This window comes from Malus sylvestris, chromosome 10 (assembly GCF_916048215.2).
Source record: "Malus sylvestris chromosome 10, drMalSylv7.2, whole genome shotgun sequence".
NCBI lineage: Eukaryota > Viridiplantae > Streptophyta > Magnoliopsida > Rosales > Rosaceae > Malus > Malus sylvestris.
Genome location: NC_062269.1, coordinates 5033847 through 5048012, shown reverse-complemented (window position 1 = coordinate 5048012; position 14166 = coordinate 5033847). Strand labels below are relative to the sequence as shown.

Here is a 14166-nt window from a genome sequence, read left to right as displayed (position 1 = left end):
GATTGACATTTGGTAATTTTGAAACAGCACGCTTAACTAAGTAAAGGTTAAACGAAGGAGACAAAATATATAAAGCATATTTCAACCAAAGACACAGAGAGAGAGAGAGAGAGAGAGGAGAGGAGAGGAAAAAAATGGATGTAGCAGATGAAGAGTTAGAGATCGCCATAGTTGGTGGTGGAATCTGCGGCCTCGCAACTGCCCTTGCTCTCCATAGGTTTCATCTTTCACTACCTGTTATATCATTAGTTCATTACAAATTTATTCTTCATGTGAATGGCTTATTTTAAATGTAGTTGACTATCAGCATGATAAATTACATGAATACATACATAGTCTCCTTCCGTTCAGGAATTCCTCTAATAAGATGTTTTAGGATTATTTGTGAGGTTCACCTTAATCATATCTAACACATCTTTCAGATATTCTCTCAAAGATTATATCTACAAATAATCACTCAAATCCGAAAATATTTAACCGTCATATTCAATAGTAATCATAATAGTAACACTGTATATGTTATGTATATATATCATGCAGAAAGGGGTTCACAAGTGTTGTGTTGGAAAGATCAGAATCCCTGCGTGCTACCGGAGGAGGTATCATTATTCGAGCAAATGGTTGGCGAGCCTTGGATGAGCTTGGTGTGGCCTCAAAGCTCAGACAAACTGCCCAACCACTTCAAGGGTACATATGTCTATATATTCGAACATTGCTCGGGTCCTTACATTTTTTTAAACTTGTCTATCTGATACAAAATAATTCACACTCTTATCTTGTATAGAGTCCGTGAGATATACCTTAATGATGGCAAGCAACAAGAAATGGCGTATGGGTAAGTGAGTATATATGACCCACAAATTAATTCACATAATGCTAGAAAATGTTATTAGCACTCGAAAAACAACATTTTGTATCCCTTGTATATGAAAATATATGGGACAAAATATACAAGAGGATATATGGAAGAAAATACACAAGAGGAGTGCATGAGCTCGTTTGGAAGTGCTTTTGAAATGACTGAAACCGTAGTTGGAGAAAGAAAAAAATCGGGTTCCAAGAGCACTTGTGCTTCCTACAAGAATGACTAGTTATGTGCTTCCTATGAGAAGCACTTCAAGTGTTTTGCATTTTTACTAAGGATTTGTTCCAAAAAAAAATATTTTTCAACAAAAGCATTGTTATTCATTTTAGAAATACTTCCAAAACGAGCCCAACATTGTTAAAGTGTGAATAACAACTCTTATTAAATAATTATCTAATTCAATAATGCTAGTCATAAAATATTTTCATTAATTTGTTCACCGAGTGATATGTTAGTGAGTGTCAGTACTTTAATTTCGTTAGAAATAAATGAAGTTGGAAATCGGTTCAATAAATGAAATACTGTCGTGTCGATAGAGGTGTGGAAGCACGATGCTTGAAACGGAGTGATCTGATCGAAACACTAGCAGAGAGCTTGCCAGTTGGTACCATACGCCTTGGATGCCAAGCAATCTCGGTTAAGTTGGACTCCCTAACTTCCCATCCAACTCTTCAACTCCACAGCGGAAGCACCATCAAAGCCAAGGTATATCTACACTACCACTCGATCGCGATCGTTTCATTTCTTCTCTGTATCGTTACAATTTTATCAGTTTTCGAATATCGATTAATGCTGTTAATTATCAAATCAGGTTTTGATCGGATGTGATGGAACAAAGTCAGTTGTCGCGGATTTCGTCGGTGTAAAACCATCAAAGCCGTTCATGTTAGCGGGGGTTAGAGGTTTTACAGTTTACCCAGGTGGTCATAATTTTGGAAACAAGTTTGTAATGGTTAAGGGTGACAAGAAGACAATTGGAAATATTCCAGTTCATGATAACTTGGTCTCCTGGTTCGTCACTCACCAAGTTCATGGCAGACAAGGTGCATTCCTTTTCTTTTCTTCTACAAAATTGTATCCCTTTGTTTTTCGAATCGTGACTACATCAAAGAAATTGTACGTGTAGCAGATCCATCGGAGGTTTCGAAGGATCCAGAGCTCATTCGACAACTGACATTACAGTTAATCAAAGAATTTCCTTCAGAAATGGTAGACATGATAAGAAAGAGTGACCTAGAATCAGTATCTCACGTGCGCTTGAGATATCGTCCGCCATGGGAGATACTGGTAGAAAAATTTCGAAAGGGAAGCGTGACGGTGGCTGGAGATGCCATGCATGTAATGGGGCCTTTCCTCGGGCAGGGAGGCTCCGCAGGCATCGAAGACGCCATTGTCATTGCTAGAAGCTTGGCTCCGACATTGGCCAAAAATTACGATAGAAGATCGAGCGGAAGGAATGGAATGATGGTCGAAGTGGGAGAGGCTCTCGACAAGTATGTGAAGGAGAGAAGGATGAGACTGGTGATGCTCTCTACACACACTTATCTACTTGGTTTGCTGCAACAAAATCCAGGGCCGATGCTTAAATTTGTGTGTTTAATCTTGATGGCTACTCTATTTAGTGACGTAACCCGTCACAGTCGATATGATTGTGGACGTCTTTAAAATTGTAAAAGTTGGTTATGTCAGGCCCGACGCCTTAAAACCAAATTTGAATTTCATTCCCAGTAACACAATGCAACTAAGAAAACAACTATGGAGAACCAAGTGACGATACAGATGATGAAGCGATCCAAGAAGCTTTCGTAGATGAAGCGATCCAAGAAGCCTTCGTAGATGAAGCAATACAAGAACCTATGAACGAACAAATTTTAGCAAGGGAACGTAAATTTAAACGTTGTGATCCAGACAAAATTTTCCTATTCTAACTAACTTACGGACTAGACTAAAACACAAGCTGGCCTAAGCTTTCATGAATACGATAGTGCTCCACCGCGGATCCTCTGATCTAACTCCTTAAGTGAACATTCTGTTACAAACAATCAAAATGGATTGAATAAATACCATACCTTTCGTTATTCTAGCAACCAAGTTGGTGCCTGCACATGTAACAAATTCCCGCATCAAAACCGCCATTTATGACTCTGCTACGATGGCTGAATCTGATCTCGCCGAAGCATCTGTTGGAGCTTTATTACTTCTTGTTGCTGTTCCGGAGACAATGAACTCAGTTTTTCAGGTGTTAAGCTCAAAACTTGTTGTAGTAGAGCAGACTCTACTCCAGGTGGAAGCTGAGACTGAGAAAGATTAACCATGATATCAGATACTCATATCAAATGGCAAATTGGCAAGCAGCATCTCTTGCCTAGTTGTTTTTCTAAAAGAAACAAAACTTTTCTTATAATAAACATCAACCATACGTAGCTGGAGACATTAACTGCATCCTTTTGTAAGTTTCCATCAAGATTCTGGAGCAACCATCTTTCTGAGACAAAATTCTTAAATACGAAAACAAGGAAATGAAACTACATGCACTCACAAAGACCAAAGCGTAAACTCCATGCATGTGTTAGATATTGTCAATATGAGCTATTCTTAACTTTCTTTTGGAAATCAACACATAAAAAGCTACAATTCCAGAAAAGCGCAAAAAAGTAAATTGCTAAATTCCCATGAAGACCTTCCAATCCTCACTTCCACCTCTTTATAGTAATTCAACAAATACCCTCGTTCCCAACTAATTGCTGGTTCCCGTTACACCAAGCTATCCCCATCCCCTGAACTTATTCCTAGCATCTGCATTATCAATGTGTGAAGAAAGTGACTGTTGCTACATTCACAAAACCCACCTTTCATATCCCCCTCACCTCCCTATTCTATCCATCTATATCCTAGGTATATCATATGGACTGATCCTAGGCGTCAGAGTGAAACTTATCCATTATTCTGCTCCATTCCACAATGGTACATGGATCATTGAAAGGCCCTAATTAATACGCTTAGGAATTCTAAAGGCACAATTCATGACACCTAAGACATTGATCATGTAACATAGAGAGGGTCAAAGATAATGAACATAGGAAATCCAAAACAATAGACCCAGAGCACGAGTGTAAATTATATTAAGTACAGGTAAAAACAAGCTGTCAATCATGTAGTTCTTGGATGGGCGTATCAATACTAAAAAATTGACTCTTGCATCAGTAAATCACTTCTAAATTCCAATAAGTCTTTATGTTATATACACTAGTTCATCAAGAACCCACAAGTAAAATCCTTCGAGATGTTGATTAATCGCTACAGATGATTTAAACCAATAGTTCATTATCTAACTGATTTTCTTTTCCAAACCTCCATCCACTAGTTAAGAGAAAATAATTAGTCACCAAATGTTATATAGAAAATCCCCTTTATCAGAGAAAATTTTGCAATGCTTAAGCTACAAAAATGTGTGGAATGTCACAAAAATTTTCCCCAATTCGCTGAGAATATAAACTCCCGCATTGTTTTCTGTCTATCTAACATTTGAATTTATAAAAGCCTATGCCTTTGGTTTGCACTTGGCTTTTCTATTAAATGCTATACAAGCAACATGATATCAGAACAAGCAGTTCATCAGGTGTCAGGCCTAATTTTGTAAAATGTGCTCCACAACACAATATAAGTGAAAATATATATTCATGTGAGCTCATATGTGACGGGATGTTTTGAGAATATCAATTCTCACATCAGTAAAAGTAAGCCTTACATTTCAATGTATAAGATTTAAGGATCTCCACCCATTGGCAATTGGTTAATACTTTTCAGTTGGAGGCACAGGCCTTAACATAATCTTAATAACAATTTGCCAGCAATTCATGATACCAAAAAACCAAAACATTGTCACCGATCATCAAGACAACTTTTCTTTTTACACAAAAATTTCCAGTTTCAAGACCAAACTAGCTGCGAAAATATGAAAAATATACTGGAATAGTAATCACCAGGGAAGACATTACCTGAGAAATCTGTTTCTCAGAGCGCTGTACTTCTTCTGACTTATGAACAGGCTTCGCAGGCAAAGCATGGGGCAATACGGATCCGTTGGCAAGAGGCACATTAAGACCCACTCTTGACAAAGTGCTACTACTTCCATCATCCAATTTCATTAGCTTTGAAGGGCGCTTAACTGATTCTACTGAATCGTTAACCGCTTGAAAAGATCTTTCAGCATCCTTGTTGATTGCCTGTGAGATTCCCGAAGACATTGAGGGACCAGGCTGTAACAAAGAAAGCAAGTTGGATAACACAAACAATGAAAAAAACTAAAAAGATAACTAAAAGCACCAAACGATGGCGGTCAGATAGTTTTTTCACACCCTAGTCATCTGAATTTTGTAAACACAGACCAACAACGTTCATTCAGAAATTTTATTAACAGTCAACTAAAATACAACACAACAAGCATAGTGCATTATGTAAGTTTCTGTTCAGCTTAACTAATCATTCTATCCGCCTATGCAACTAATCCTCTTTTTTATCAAAGGTAGACATCAAACTCGAAGAATTATGACAAGTACTATAAATTGGCACCTGAAAGCTGGCTTCAGATAGAGGACGAGGTAAAGAAGAATGCTGTACGGTAGCAATTGGATTAACCATCCGAGTGTTATGCCCAAAGTTGGCACGTCCAACCTGACCCGGATGCTGTATCAGAGGAGGCTGCATTTTCTGGTTTGAACTAGAAGAATTCATAAGCTGAGTTTGGGGTCGAAAGGACAAACCACTTGAAGACTGAGGGTGTATGGGAGGAAATGTTGGAACTCCAGATTGCCCCAGCAATGGGGCCTGTTGCAAAAAGTGGTGGTTTACATGTTGTGGAAGCTGCATTCGAGGCTGCATGGGTTGCTGTTGGGGTGCAGAAAACTGGCTTCTACCCAATGGATTTTGAGGTGCAGCTGCAAATTGGCCTTCTTGCAGATTGGGCACCAACCCAGACTGCAACTTATTAGTTGCAGGAGGGGGCAACTCAGCGTGGGTTTGAAGTGCAGGTGACTGAGCCTGCTGGGCCTCGTTGAATGGAGGCTGTGAGGTATGACCTGAAGCTTGCCTGATATTTGGCATCTGCAACTGAAGAAGGAAAGTCAATGTCTTACCGTTAATAAGTTAAACAAACACAAGTACTTAACAATATTGAAATGACAGTTCCAGGTGGAGAAACAAACCATTTGTGGGCTCACCATTCCGAGCATTATTTGTGCCTGAAAACAAAGTTAAGATATCAACACTTTAACGATTAGAAAAAGAAACAGGCTACAGCACAAAAGCACAAGTGAAAAAGGTTATGGATATGTTGGCCCTTCAAAAAGGGTACAAAGAGGAAGTAGACAAAAGAGAGGGGAAAACAAAATTCTGTCGAAAGCATGTCCGAAGGACCTTGCTGAACAAGGAAACCAGAACTATACAGCTCAATCAAATCTACTCTTCCGGGAAGTTTATGGACAGACATCAGGAAAACCTCTCAAATGAAGTTACATATTTACAAATGAATATGCATGAAAGCTACGACGAAAGGGTAGTATCAAAAAAGAAATTTAATGGTTGAAATCTGTACCACATAAACACTATTACAAAGAGTCAAAATTTACCTGGAAGAGGGCTTTTGGCAACTGTGGCCTTGCAAGCAATAGTTGACAAGCTAGCTCTTTGTTTTGTGTAGCAATTACCTATAATTAAAAAAAAATATGAGAAACATACCAAGACGGATCCAAAACAAAGAAATAAGCATCTTCAATTGCTCACCTTGAGCTCTGACATTATTTGATTCAACTGACCCCTAGACATTTTGGCCAGATGAAGTGTCAAGGGATCATTTGGTGATGCCAATTGATTCTGCAAACCAGACTGAGCACCACCTAGAGCTCCTGCCATGGCAGTAGCTGCAGTAATAGCTTTATGGAGACCAATTGGCTGATGTTGAAGAGATTCTGCATGAACAGATGGCCCCCCTCCTTGCTTTTGAGGGTCTATGATGTACCCAAAGGAAAAAAGATAGCACAATTTCAGATAGCTCTTATGTCAAATAATAGAGCAGAAAAACAAGAAGGAAAAAAGAGAAGAAAACTAACCAACATTAGCAGTCAGTCCTGGTCCACCACGACCCTGCAAATGGAGAAAAAAAATACTTTAAGCTTGCAATAAAACTAAAATTTATATGCACCAAAACATACTCAATCCTGGCATAACCCCCTATTCAACTGTCACTAGCATTTACATATCAAGATGATTTATGTCACTCGTTTGGTTTATTGACTGCATTTCCTAGGAAACAGCATGCAGAACATTTAGAAACAGGGGGATATGCAAACAATCTTGTAACAGATTAACCAACTGAAATGTCTGAAAAACCAAAGAAAACAGCAAAATATAAGTGTAGTCCAGCCCTTTTAGATACTATTAATTCCAAACCAATGGTCAATATTAGACAATCCAGGTCAGACTCATCATCCAAGAATTTAGCATCCACAAAATATCCTTCAAGCTTGGTCAAGCAACTTCTAATACAAGAGAGGTGACAATAAAAGAAAATAAACTACAGCGGTGCAAATTACATTTCAAAAAAAAATTGAAAAGCCAGAAAATAGGGATAACATTACAACTAAAAGTCTCCTAGTCACCTGATCTCGACTTCTATCAGTGCCTTTGTCATTTTCAGCAAAATCCACTCGTAATTGCCTGCCATTGATCTCATAACCCTGAAGATTACGACGAGCACTTAGAGCAGTCTCCTCATCCTTGTACTCACAAAACCCGTAACCCTTTGGTTTTCCAGTCTCTCTATCAATAACTAGTCTGAAACAAAAAAGGATGTATAGAAAAATAAATTAAAAATATTCGCCTACTTCCAGACACCCAGAATTTTGGATATTTACCATACAGTACACCTACTTCATAACCAACAGAATATTGTAGCATCAGCTAAACGAAAATAGCTAGCTAATAGGACTTCGCTTCTAAACTCACTTCAAAAACTGAAGACACTTTTTACGTACAAACATCCTAGAACATATAGCTTCACTAGCATAAGAAAAACAACTCATTTAACATCCTTTAAAATTCAACTGCCTCTAAATTTTGCAAGTAAAGATTGTATATTTTCTTCGGAAACAACGATAAACCAGTCTCTAAGTAAACATAAAAGCTGAATTAGAATTCAAAAGGACAGGACAGGAAGAAGAGGGTTTCCGTAAAATTGTAAATTTGTGATTAAATTATATTGTTTTTTTTTTCTTCGGAACAACGATATATCGGTCTCTCCATAAATGGGATTAAGGCTAGCCGACATTCACCTCTCCCAGACCCTGCGTAAAGCGAGAGCCTTGTGCACTGGCTACGACCTTTTTTTAACGATATATCGGTCTCTAAGTAAAATATAAAGCAGAATTAGAGTTCAATTTTAGGGTTTATGTAGAATTGTAAATTTGCGTGATTGGGAAGTGAATCAACTGACTGACCTGAAAGATACAACAGGACCAACCTCCTGGCAGATTTCTACAAGCTGTTCCTCAGTGGCATCATAAGGTATATTCCCCACTGCATCACCAAAAATGATATTTAAAAATTACCCATAAAATTTCAACCCAATTTCCGTAAAACCCTTAAAAGATTTAAGAATTGGCATTCGTACTCGATTGAACTCATTGCAATCGATTTCGAATCAAAATCGACGCCGCAAGATTTACATAATTTTTCGACGAATTTTCTAGGGAAGCAAAACAGATAATGAATGAATGAATGAGAAAACGGAAAGAGTACCAAAAACGCAGCGGTGCTGAGAAGCGGCCATGAATCTCAAGAGGAGGAGAAGAAGGTGAAGCGCTGCTTCATCTTCTTCCTCCTTACCATTCTTTCTGTTCTTCGGTTTTCTTTGGAACTCCTCTCCTCGAGACGGGATTCGCAGAGACGGTTGAGAGAGAGAGGGGGGAGCGAAGTCGATCGATTTGGTGGACGAAAACAGAAGAAGCAAGAAACTGGGGTTTCGAATGTTTTTGCCTTTTATTTACTTAGCATGCCATGTCCCATGTCTGAAATGTTTCACTTAGTATGCCATGTCTCATGTCTCACCAAAAAATAATTAAATGTGTTATTAATGGCATATTTACCTCTAGGAATTAAACACTGAAATTATTTTAGGGCATGTTTATTTGTGGGAGAGGAATTTGAATAAATTTAACTGATGATGTGAACAATATAGACTTTACATTTTTGTTGATATGGATCCACTAAGAGAAAGAGTGAGTTTAGCCTCACAATAAGCTAACAATAATATGGTTGAAACTCGTCTTTTGCGATAATCGAACATAAGATATCTCATTTACAAGTGAAGAGGAATAACACTATATTGTAGTACTAGTGAATATCACTAGACCGTAATACTAAGGCAGCACGTGAGCATGACTTAGACACAAATTAATTTTTTTTCTTAATTTTAAAAAATATATAAAATAAGAACCCTAATAATGATAGGAGCTCCTGCGCCCCACACCCCCTCTAATCTCTCCCAGTAGCTTCCCACCCCACACCCCTTCTCTTTCATTGGATCTAGACTTCTAGAGCATAGAGACTTATAAATCATGAATTAAATGTGACTCGATCAAGTTTGTAAGGGGTTTCACTGGGAATTGTTGGTTGCATATGGAGATAATAGGAGAATGGGATCATAAGGTGAAGGAGATTGTTATAGCTAGTCTAATATAAGGCTTCTCCCATCCGTGTAGGAAATATCATTTATTTAAAAAAAATGTCTTAATAGTAGTGATAACTATTTATAAGGAAGAAAAAAAAAATTAACGAAAAACTCTCGTTACTATTCATTTTAACGAAAATCCACATTTTTATACTAAAAAATCAATTATGATATTATTCATTTTACCTTTTATTTTATTCTTACCATTAAAACTTAATTTTCCTAAAAAAAACATTAACAAAAGAAACGTGGTTGGTCCGCTCCACTGGAGCAAAACGTGGCTTGACCCAAAGACAAGCAAGACGCTCCGTTTCATTTAAGTGGAAGGACCAAAACGATGTCGTGTAGATCCAGGGTTTTTAATTTTATTTTTTCTTTCTTTTTCATCCTCTCGCCGTTTCTGCTGCCCAGTTTGCTCTGTGTCCCTCACCCTCACCCTAGCCACCACCTCGGAGGTGGTGGCTGTAGTTCCATATATGGAAATCTCTATGTTTTCTTTATTCGAGCCCCTTTCCTTTGCAATTTGCATGCACGATTTGTTGTAAATTATAATGATTTAGTTTTTAGTCCTGGAGACGAAATCCAAGGGTAGAAAGTTTCCTTGGCGTTATGCATACCAAGTGTTTGAGGAAAGTCCTCAAAGAAAAACAAAAATTAGTTAATTAGGAGCTTAAATTTTGGAAATATGTTACGTGTTAGATGTTTAAGCTCAAGGGAGAGGAAAAGGGTTGTTCTGTTCAGTGTTTGGTTTCGACTAGACAAGAAAACCAAAATTAACATTATTTGGTAAAAGAAAAACTCAATGCCTACAATTTTGTTTTGTTTTATAGCTACTTGTGGTTAGATACTGCCTTTTTTCTTCAATAGTCCGGACTACTTAGTGATGTGGGAAATGAACGGTCATGATTGAATTGAAGAAATAATATTTTTGCTTACTTGCCAATCTAACGGATATAAAGCCAGACTACCTAGTAATGCGAACTATTGATGACTTATCCCTCCCCCCCCCCCAATAATGTGTTAAAAGTGTTTTAAACTTGGTTTATATGTGCACGCCTTGTATGTTATTCACGAATCAAGTGTCTTTAAATGATTCCTCAAAGGATGTTCGAGACCTGGAAAGTGTTGCTGAGTTGGTGCTTTTAGGAGGATGTTGGAGACCCTAAAATACTATGCGGACTCTGCTCATGTTTATATTTTCTGTATCGTATTTTGAAATATGAATATCTGGCTTATTTTGGATATAATATTTTTTTTTCCGGTTACAATAATAGTGGTTTCTTTGAATTCCATGGCTTATGTGAAAGTCAATTTAACCGATGTACAACCTTACATGCAGTAGCTAAATGGCTTGGTTAAGAATGCAATTGTAACTTGACAGTTACGAAAATTTGTGATCATTGGTTAGGGACCTTGTTAGTTAGTCTAAGACAGCCAGTATCTTACAACTTATAATGCGGACTTAGGGACCTTGCTAGATTTTGTTAGAATGTGAATTATGATCGGCTTGGTCCCCTCAGAGGGTATGTAGGCAATGTAACCCAAAAGTTAGATGCAGCCGTAGAGTAGAATAAACGCTACCCTCTGTCATGACTCAGGGTCCGCAGCGTGACAACATGTGCTCTAGACTTGGGAGTTTTTATGGCAGTTGTTATCAATGGTGATCTTTGAGCAAATGATTCATTGGGGTGAAAGCTTACTTTTGGTTGTTATTTGTTTTAGTCTTGAGTCATAGAATGAAGTTTGGTATAGGTGCTTATGGTTTCAATTTCATAAAAGTGGTAAGCGTATTTAAAAAAGTAGTGATGGTGTTAAGTTCTTTTAGAGTTTTTGCATTCTTGGCCATTCTAATCAGCCCATAAAACATGAGGTGAAATTATCATCTCTATACAATGCCAATAAATTGACTCGTTGCTAAGAAAAGGCAAAACAAGTGGATGCTCAATGCCCCCAATGTGAAGGTTTCAAATGTGGGTCGTAGCCTTTTTATTGGAGCCATGTCAATGTTGTCTCTTTCGTCATCATCAGTTGCAACTCCATCCCATGAGCACATTGCCCATTTTTATTAGACCAAAAGTCAGCAGCCCAAGCCCTCGAAACCTTCAAATGGGCCTCCAAACTCCCCAAGTTCAGACACTCTCCCTCCACATACCGAGCTCTCATCCACAAGCTGTGCACCTTCCACCGCTTTGACACCGTTCACCAACCGCTCGATGAAATGCCCACATCAATTGGACAACCACCCCCCCCCCGGATGAAGACATCTTTGTCACCATCATTCGAGGTCTTGGCCGTGCCCACATGGTAAAACAAGTGATCAACGTGCTTGATTTGGTTTACAAGTATGACCAGAAACTTTCTTTGAAGGTATTCAATACAATACTTGATGTTCTTGTGAAGGAAGATATAGATATAGCTAGGGAGTTTTTTAGGATGAAGATGATGGAAAGTGGCATTGAAGGCGATGGTTATACTTTTGGTATCTTAATGAAAGGACTTTGCTTGACGAATCGAATTGGTGATGGTTTCAAGCTTTTGCAAGCAATGAAGACTCGGGGAATCACCCCAAATACTGTGGTTTATAATGCGCTTTGCAAGAACAAGAAAGTTGGGAGAGCGAGAAGCTTGATGAACGAGAAGGAAGCGCCGAATGATGTGACTTTTAATATTTTGATAACTGGGTATTGTAGAGAAGAGAATTTAGTGCAAGCTCTTGTTCTCCTAGAGAAGTGTTTTGGTTTGGGGTCTGTGCCTGATGTTGTCACTGTAACTAAGGTGTTGGAAATTCTTTGCAGCAATGGCCGTCTAATGGAGGATCTCAAGCTTATTGAGAGAGTGGAGAGCAAGGGAGGACTGGTGGATGTGGTAGCTTATAACACCTTGGTTAAGGGTTTCTGTAGATTAGGCAAGGCGAAACTCAGTCTTCGCATTGTGGAGGAAATGGAGAAAAAGGGATGCCTTCCAAATGTTGATACTTACAATGTCTTGATCTCTTGTTTTTGCGAGTCTGGGATGTATAAGGAAACACGGTTCTGGAGGCCAAATTTCTCCTTATAATAGTGTGTTATATGGGCTGTATAAGGAAAATCGTTTAGGCGAAGCGCTTGAGTTCTTAACCAGTATGGGGAAACTATTTCCCGGAGCTGTCGATAGAAGCTTGAAAATTTTAGGTTTCTGTGAGGAGGGCGCCACATTGAATGCGAAGAAGGTTTATGATCAGATGATTACAGAAAACGGAGTTCCAAGTACTATAATCTTTCACTGTCTAATCCATAGATTTTGCCGAGAATGCACTGTTCGCAAATCTTTTGACCTAATGAATGAGATGATTGGTCATGGTTACTTTCCTCTTGCATCGACGTATAATCATGTGATCAATGCGTTTTGTGACAAAGGGAAAGTTGGCAGTTTACTGAAACTTGTGGAGGACATGGCCGAGCGAGGTTGCTCACCCCATAGCGGAAGTTGTAGTCCGTTGGTAACTGTTCTTTGCCGGATGGGGGATTTTCAGAAAGCTTTGAGACTGGTCTTGCAGATGGTAGAAAAGGGCATCATTCCAGATTACCGGACATGGAACTCGTTGCTTGTTTGTTTTAGTCAAGAGACTGTATGGTTGAAGGGAAAAAGTATAATCGATGTAAATAACAAGTTACACTATATTATTGAGAATTAAATGCATGCTAGGGTCGACTTTTGGTTCATGTCTTCTTGTACTCCTAGTGTTTGCAAAGATTATACAAATAAAAGATTTGCATGTGAATTGTATTTGACTCGTTAAACAATCACGACAAATTAAATTACAATGTTCTCCTCCTTCTACTTCTTTTTTATTTATTTCTGTAACACATGTCTTCATTTTCTCTCTTCTTGTACGCGATTTTATTGTACACACCAAATGCCCGACAAAATACCGCAATTGACAAGCCTTGACAGTCTTCAACATTATTCCAAATTTTCTGTAGCCATCCTCAACAAGCCTCTACAGAACAAAAAATGAAACCAATAAATAGTGCAACCTAGAACAAATAACAAAGTAAATAAAGGGTTGTGTGTATAGAGGCTTGTTGAGGGTGGCTACAAAAAATTTGGAATAATGCAACCAAGAACAAATAACAAAGTAAATAAAGGGTTGTATTATCCACCATTCATTTTTACTTCTCACAAGCCCTATTAATTTTCGACCGCCAGATAGAATGAATTGAAAATATCAATAGATAAAAATTCATAAAAATATGTGAAGGATAAAAAATGAAGTGTGAAAGCACTATCCTAAATGAAAATGACAATACTAATGCAACTAACAAATAAATATACAAATAAAGAAATGAAGATTGGATAAGAATAAATACATCCGACTCCACCATCGCAATCATGGAGACGTAACCAGGATTTGTTACTCACTTACGCTCTATCCTAAGTTAATATTTTGCTGAAATTTTAGCCCAGTTGTATTAATTTTTTCACTTTTCTAATTTTACTGGTATTAGTTAAAAAAAAAGTTTAGTGGTATTATACTTAGCACTAGTAATAGGTTTTTTATTTTGCCAAATTTTTTTTGTGATCTTTGTGGTGATAC

General features: G+C 38.0%; 2 protein-coding genes and 1 pseudogene across 3 annotated transcripts; 2 read left to right on the top strand and 1 right to left on the bottom strand.

Moving 5' to 3' along the window:
- Positions 1-44: 44 nt before the first annotated feature.
- LOC126585073 (monooxygenase 1-like) lies at positions 45-2586 on the top strand. Its single transcript, XM_050249462.1, has 6 exons — positions 45-217; positions 541-687; positions 785-835; positions 1402-1570; positions 1677-1908; positions 1995-2586. Exons 1-6 carry the CDS (start codon positions 135-137, stop codon positions 2528-2530), a joined length of 1218 nt encoding a protein of 405 aa, XP_050105419.1. The 5' UTR covers positions 45-134; the 3' UTR covers positions 2531-2586.
- On the bottom strand, positions 2565-8924 carry LOC126585070 (cleavage stimulating factor 64-like). 2 transcript variants are annotated; one of them, XM_050249459.1, is made up of 10 exons: positions 8660-8924; positions 8359-8437; positions 7522-7696; positions 6973-7006; positions 6647-6870; positions 6493-6570; positions 6070-6105; positions 5438-5968; positions 4864-5124; positions 2565-3162 (listed from the first exon to the last, which is right to left on the bottom strand). In XM_050249459.1, exons 1-10 carry the CDS (start codon positions 8688-8690, stop codon positions 3013-3015), a joined length of 1599 nt encoding a protein of 532 aa, XP_050105416.1. In that variant the 5' UTR covers positions 8691-8924; the 3' UTR covers positions 2565-3012. The 2 variants fall into 2 exon arrangements, with proteins under 2 accessions (XP_050105416.1, XP_050105415.1); XM_050249458.1 differs by having other exon boundaries at positions 5438-5974; positions 8660-8923.
- A 2550-nt stretch (positions 8925-11474) lies between these two features.
- Positions 11475-13403, top strand: LOC126585067 (pentatricopeptide repeat-containing protein At2g17525, mitochondrial-like; annotated as a pseudogene).
- The last annotated feature ends 763 nt before the right edge of the window (positions 13404-14166 follow it).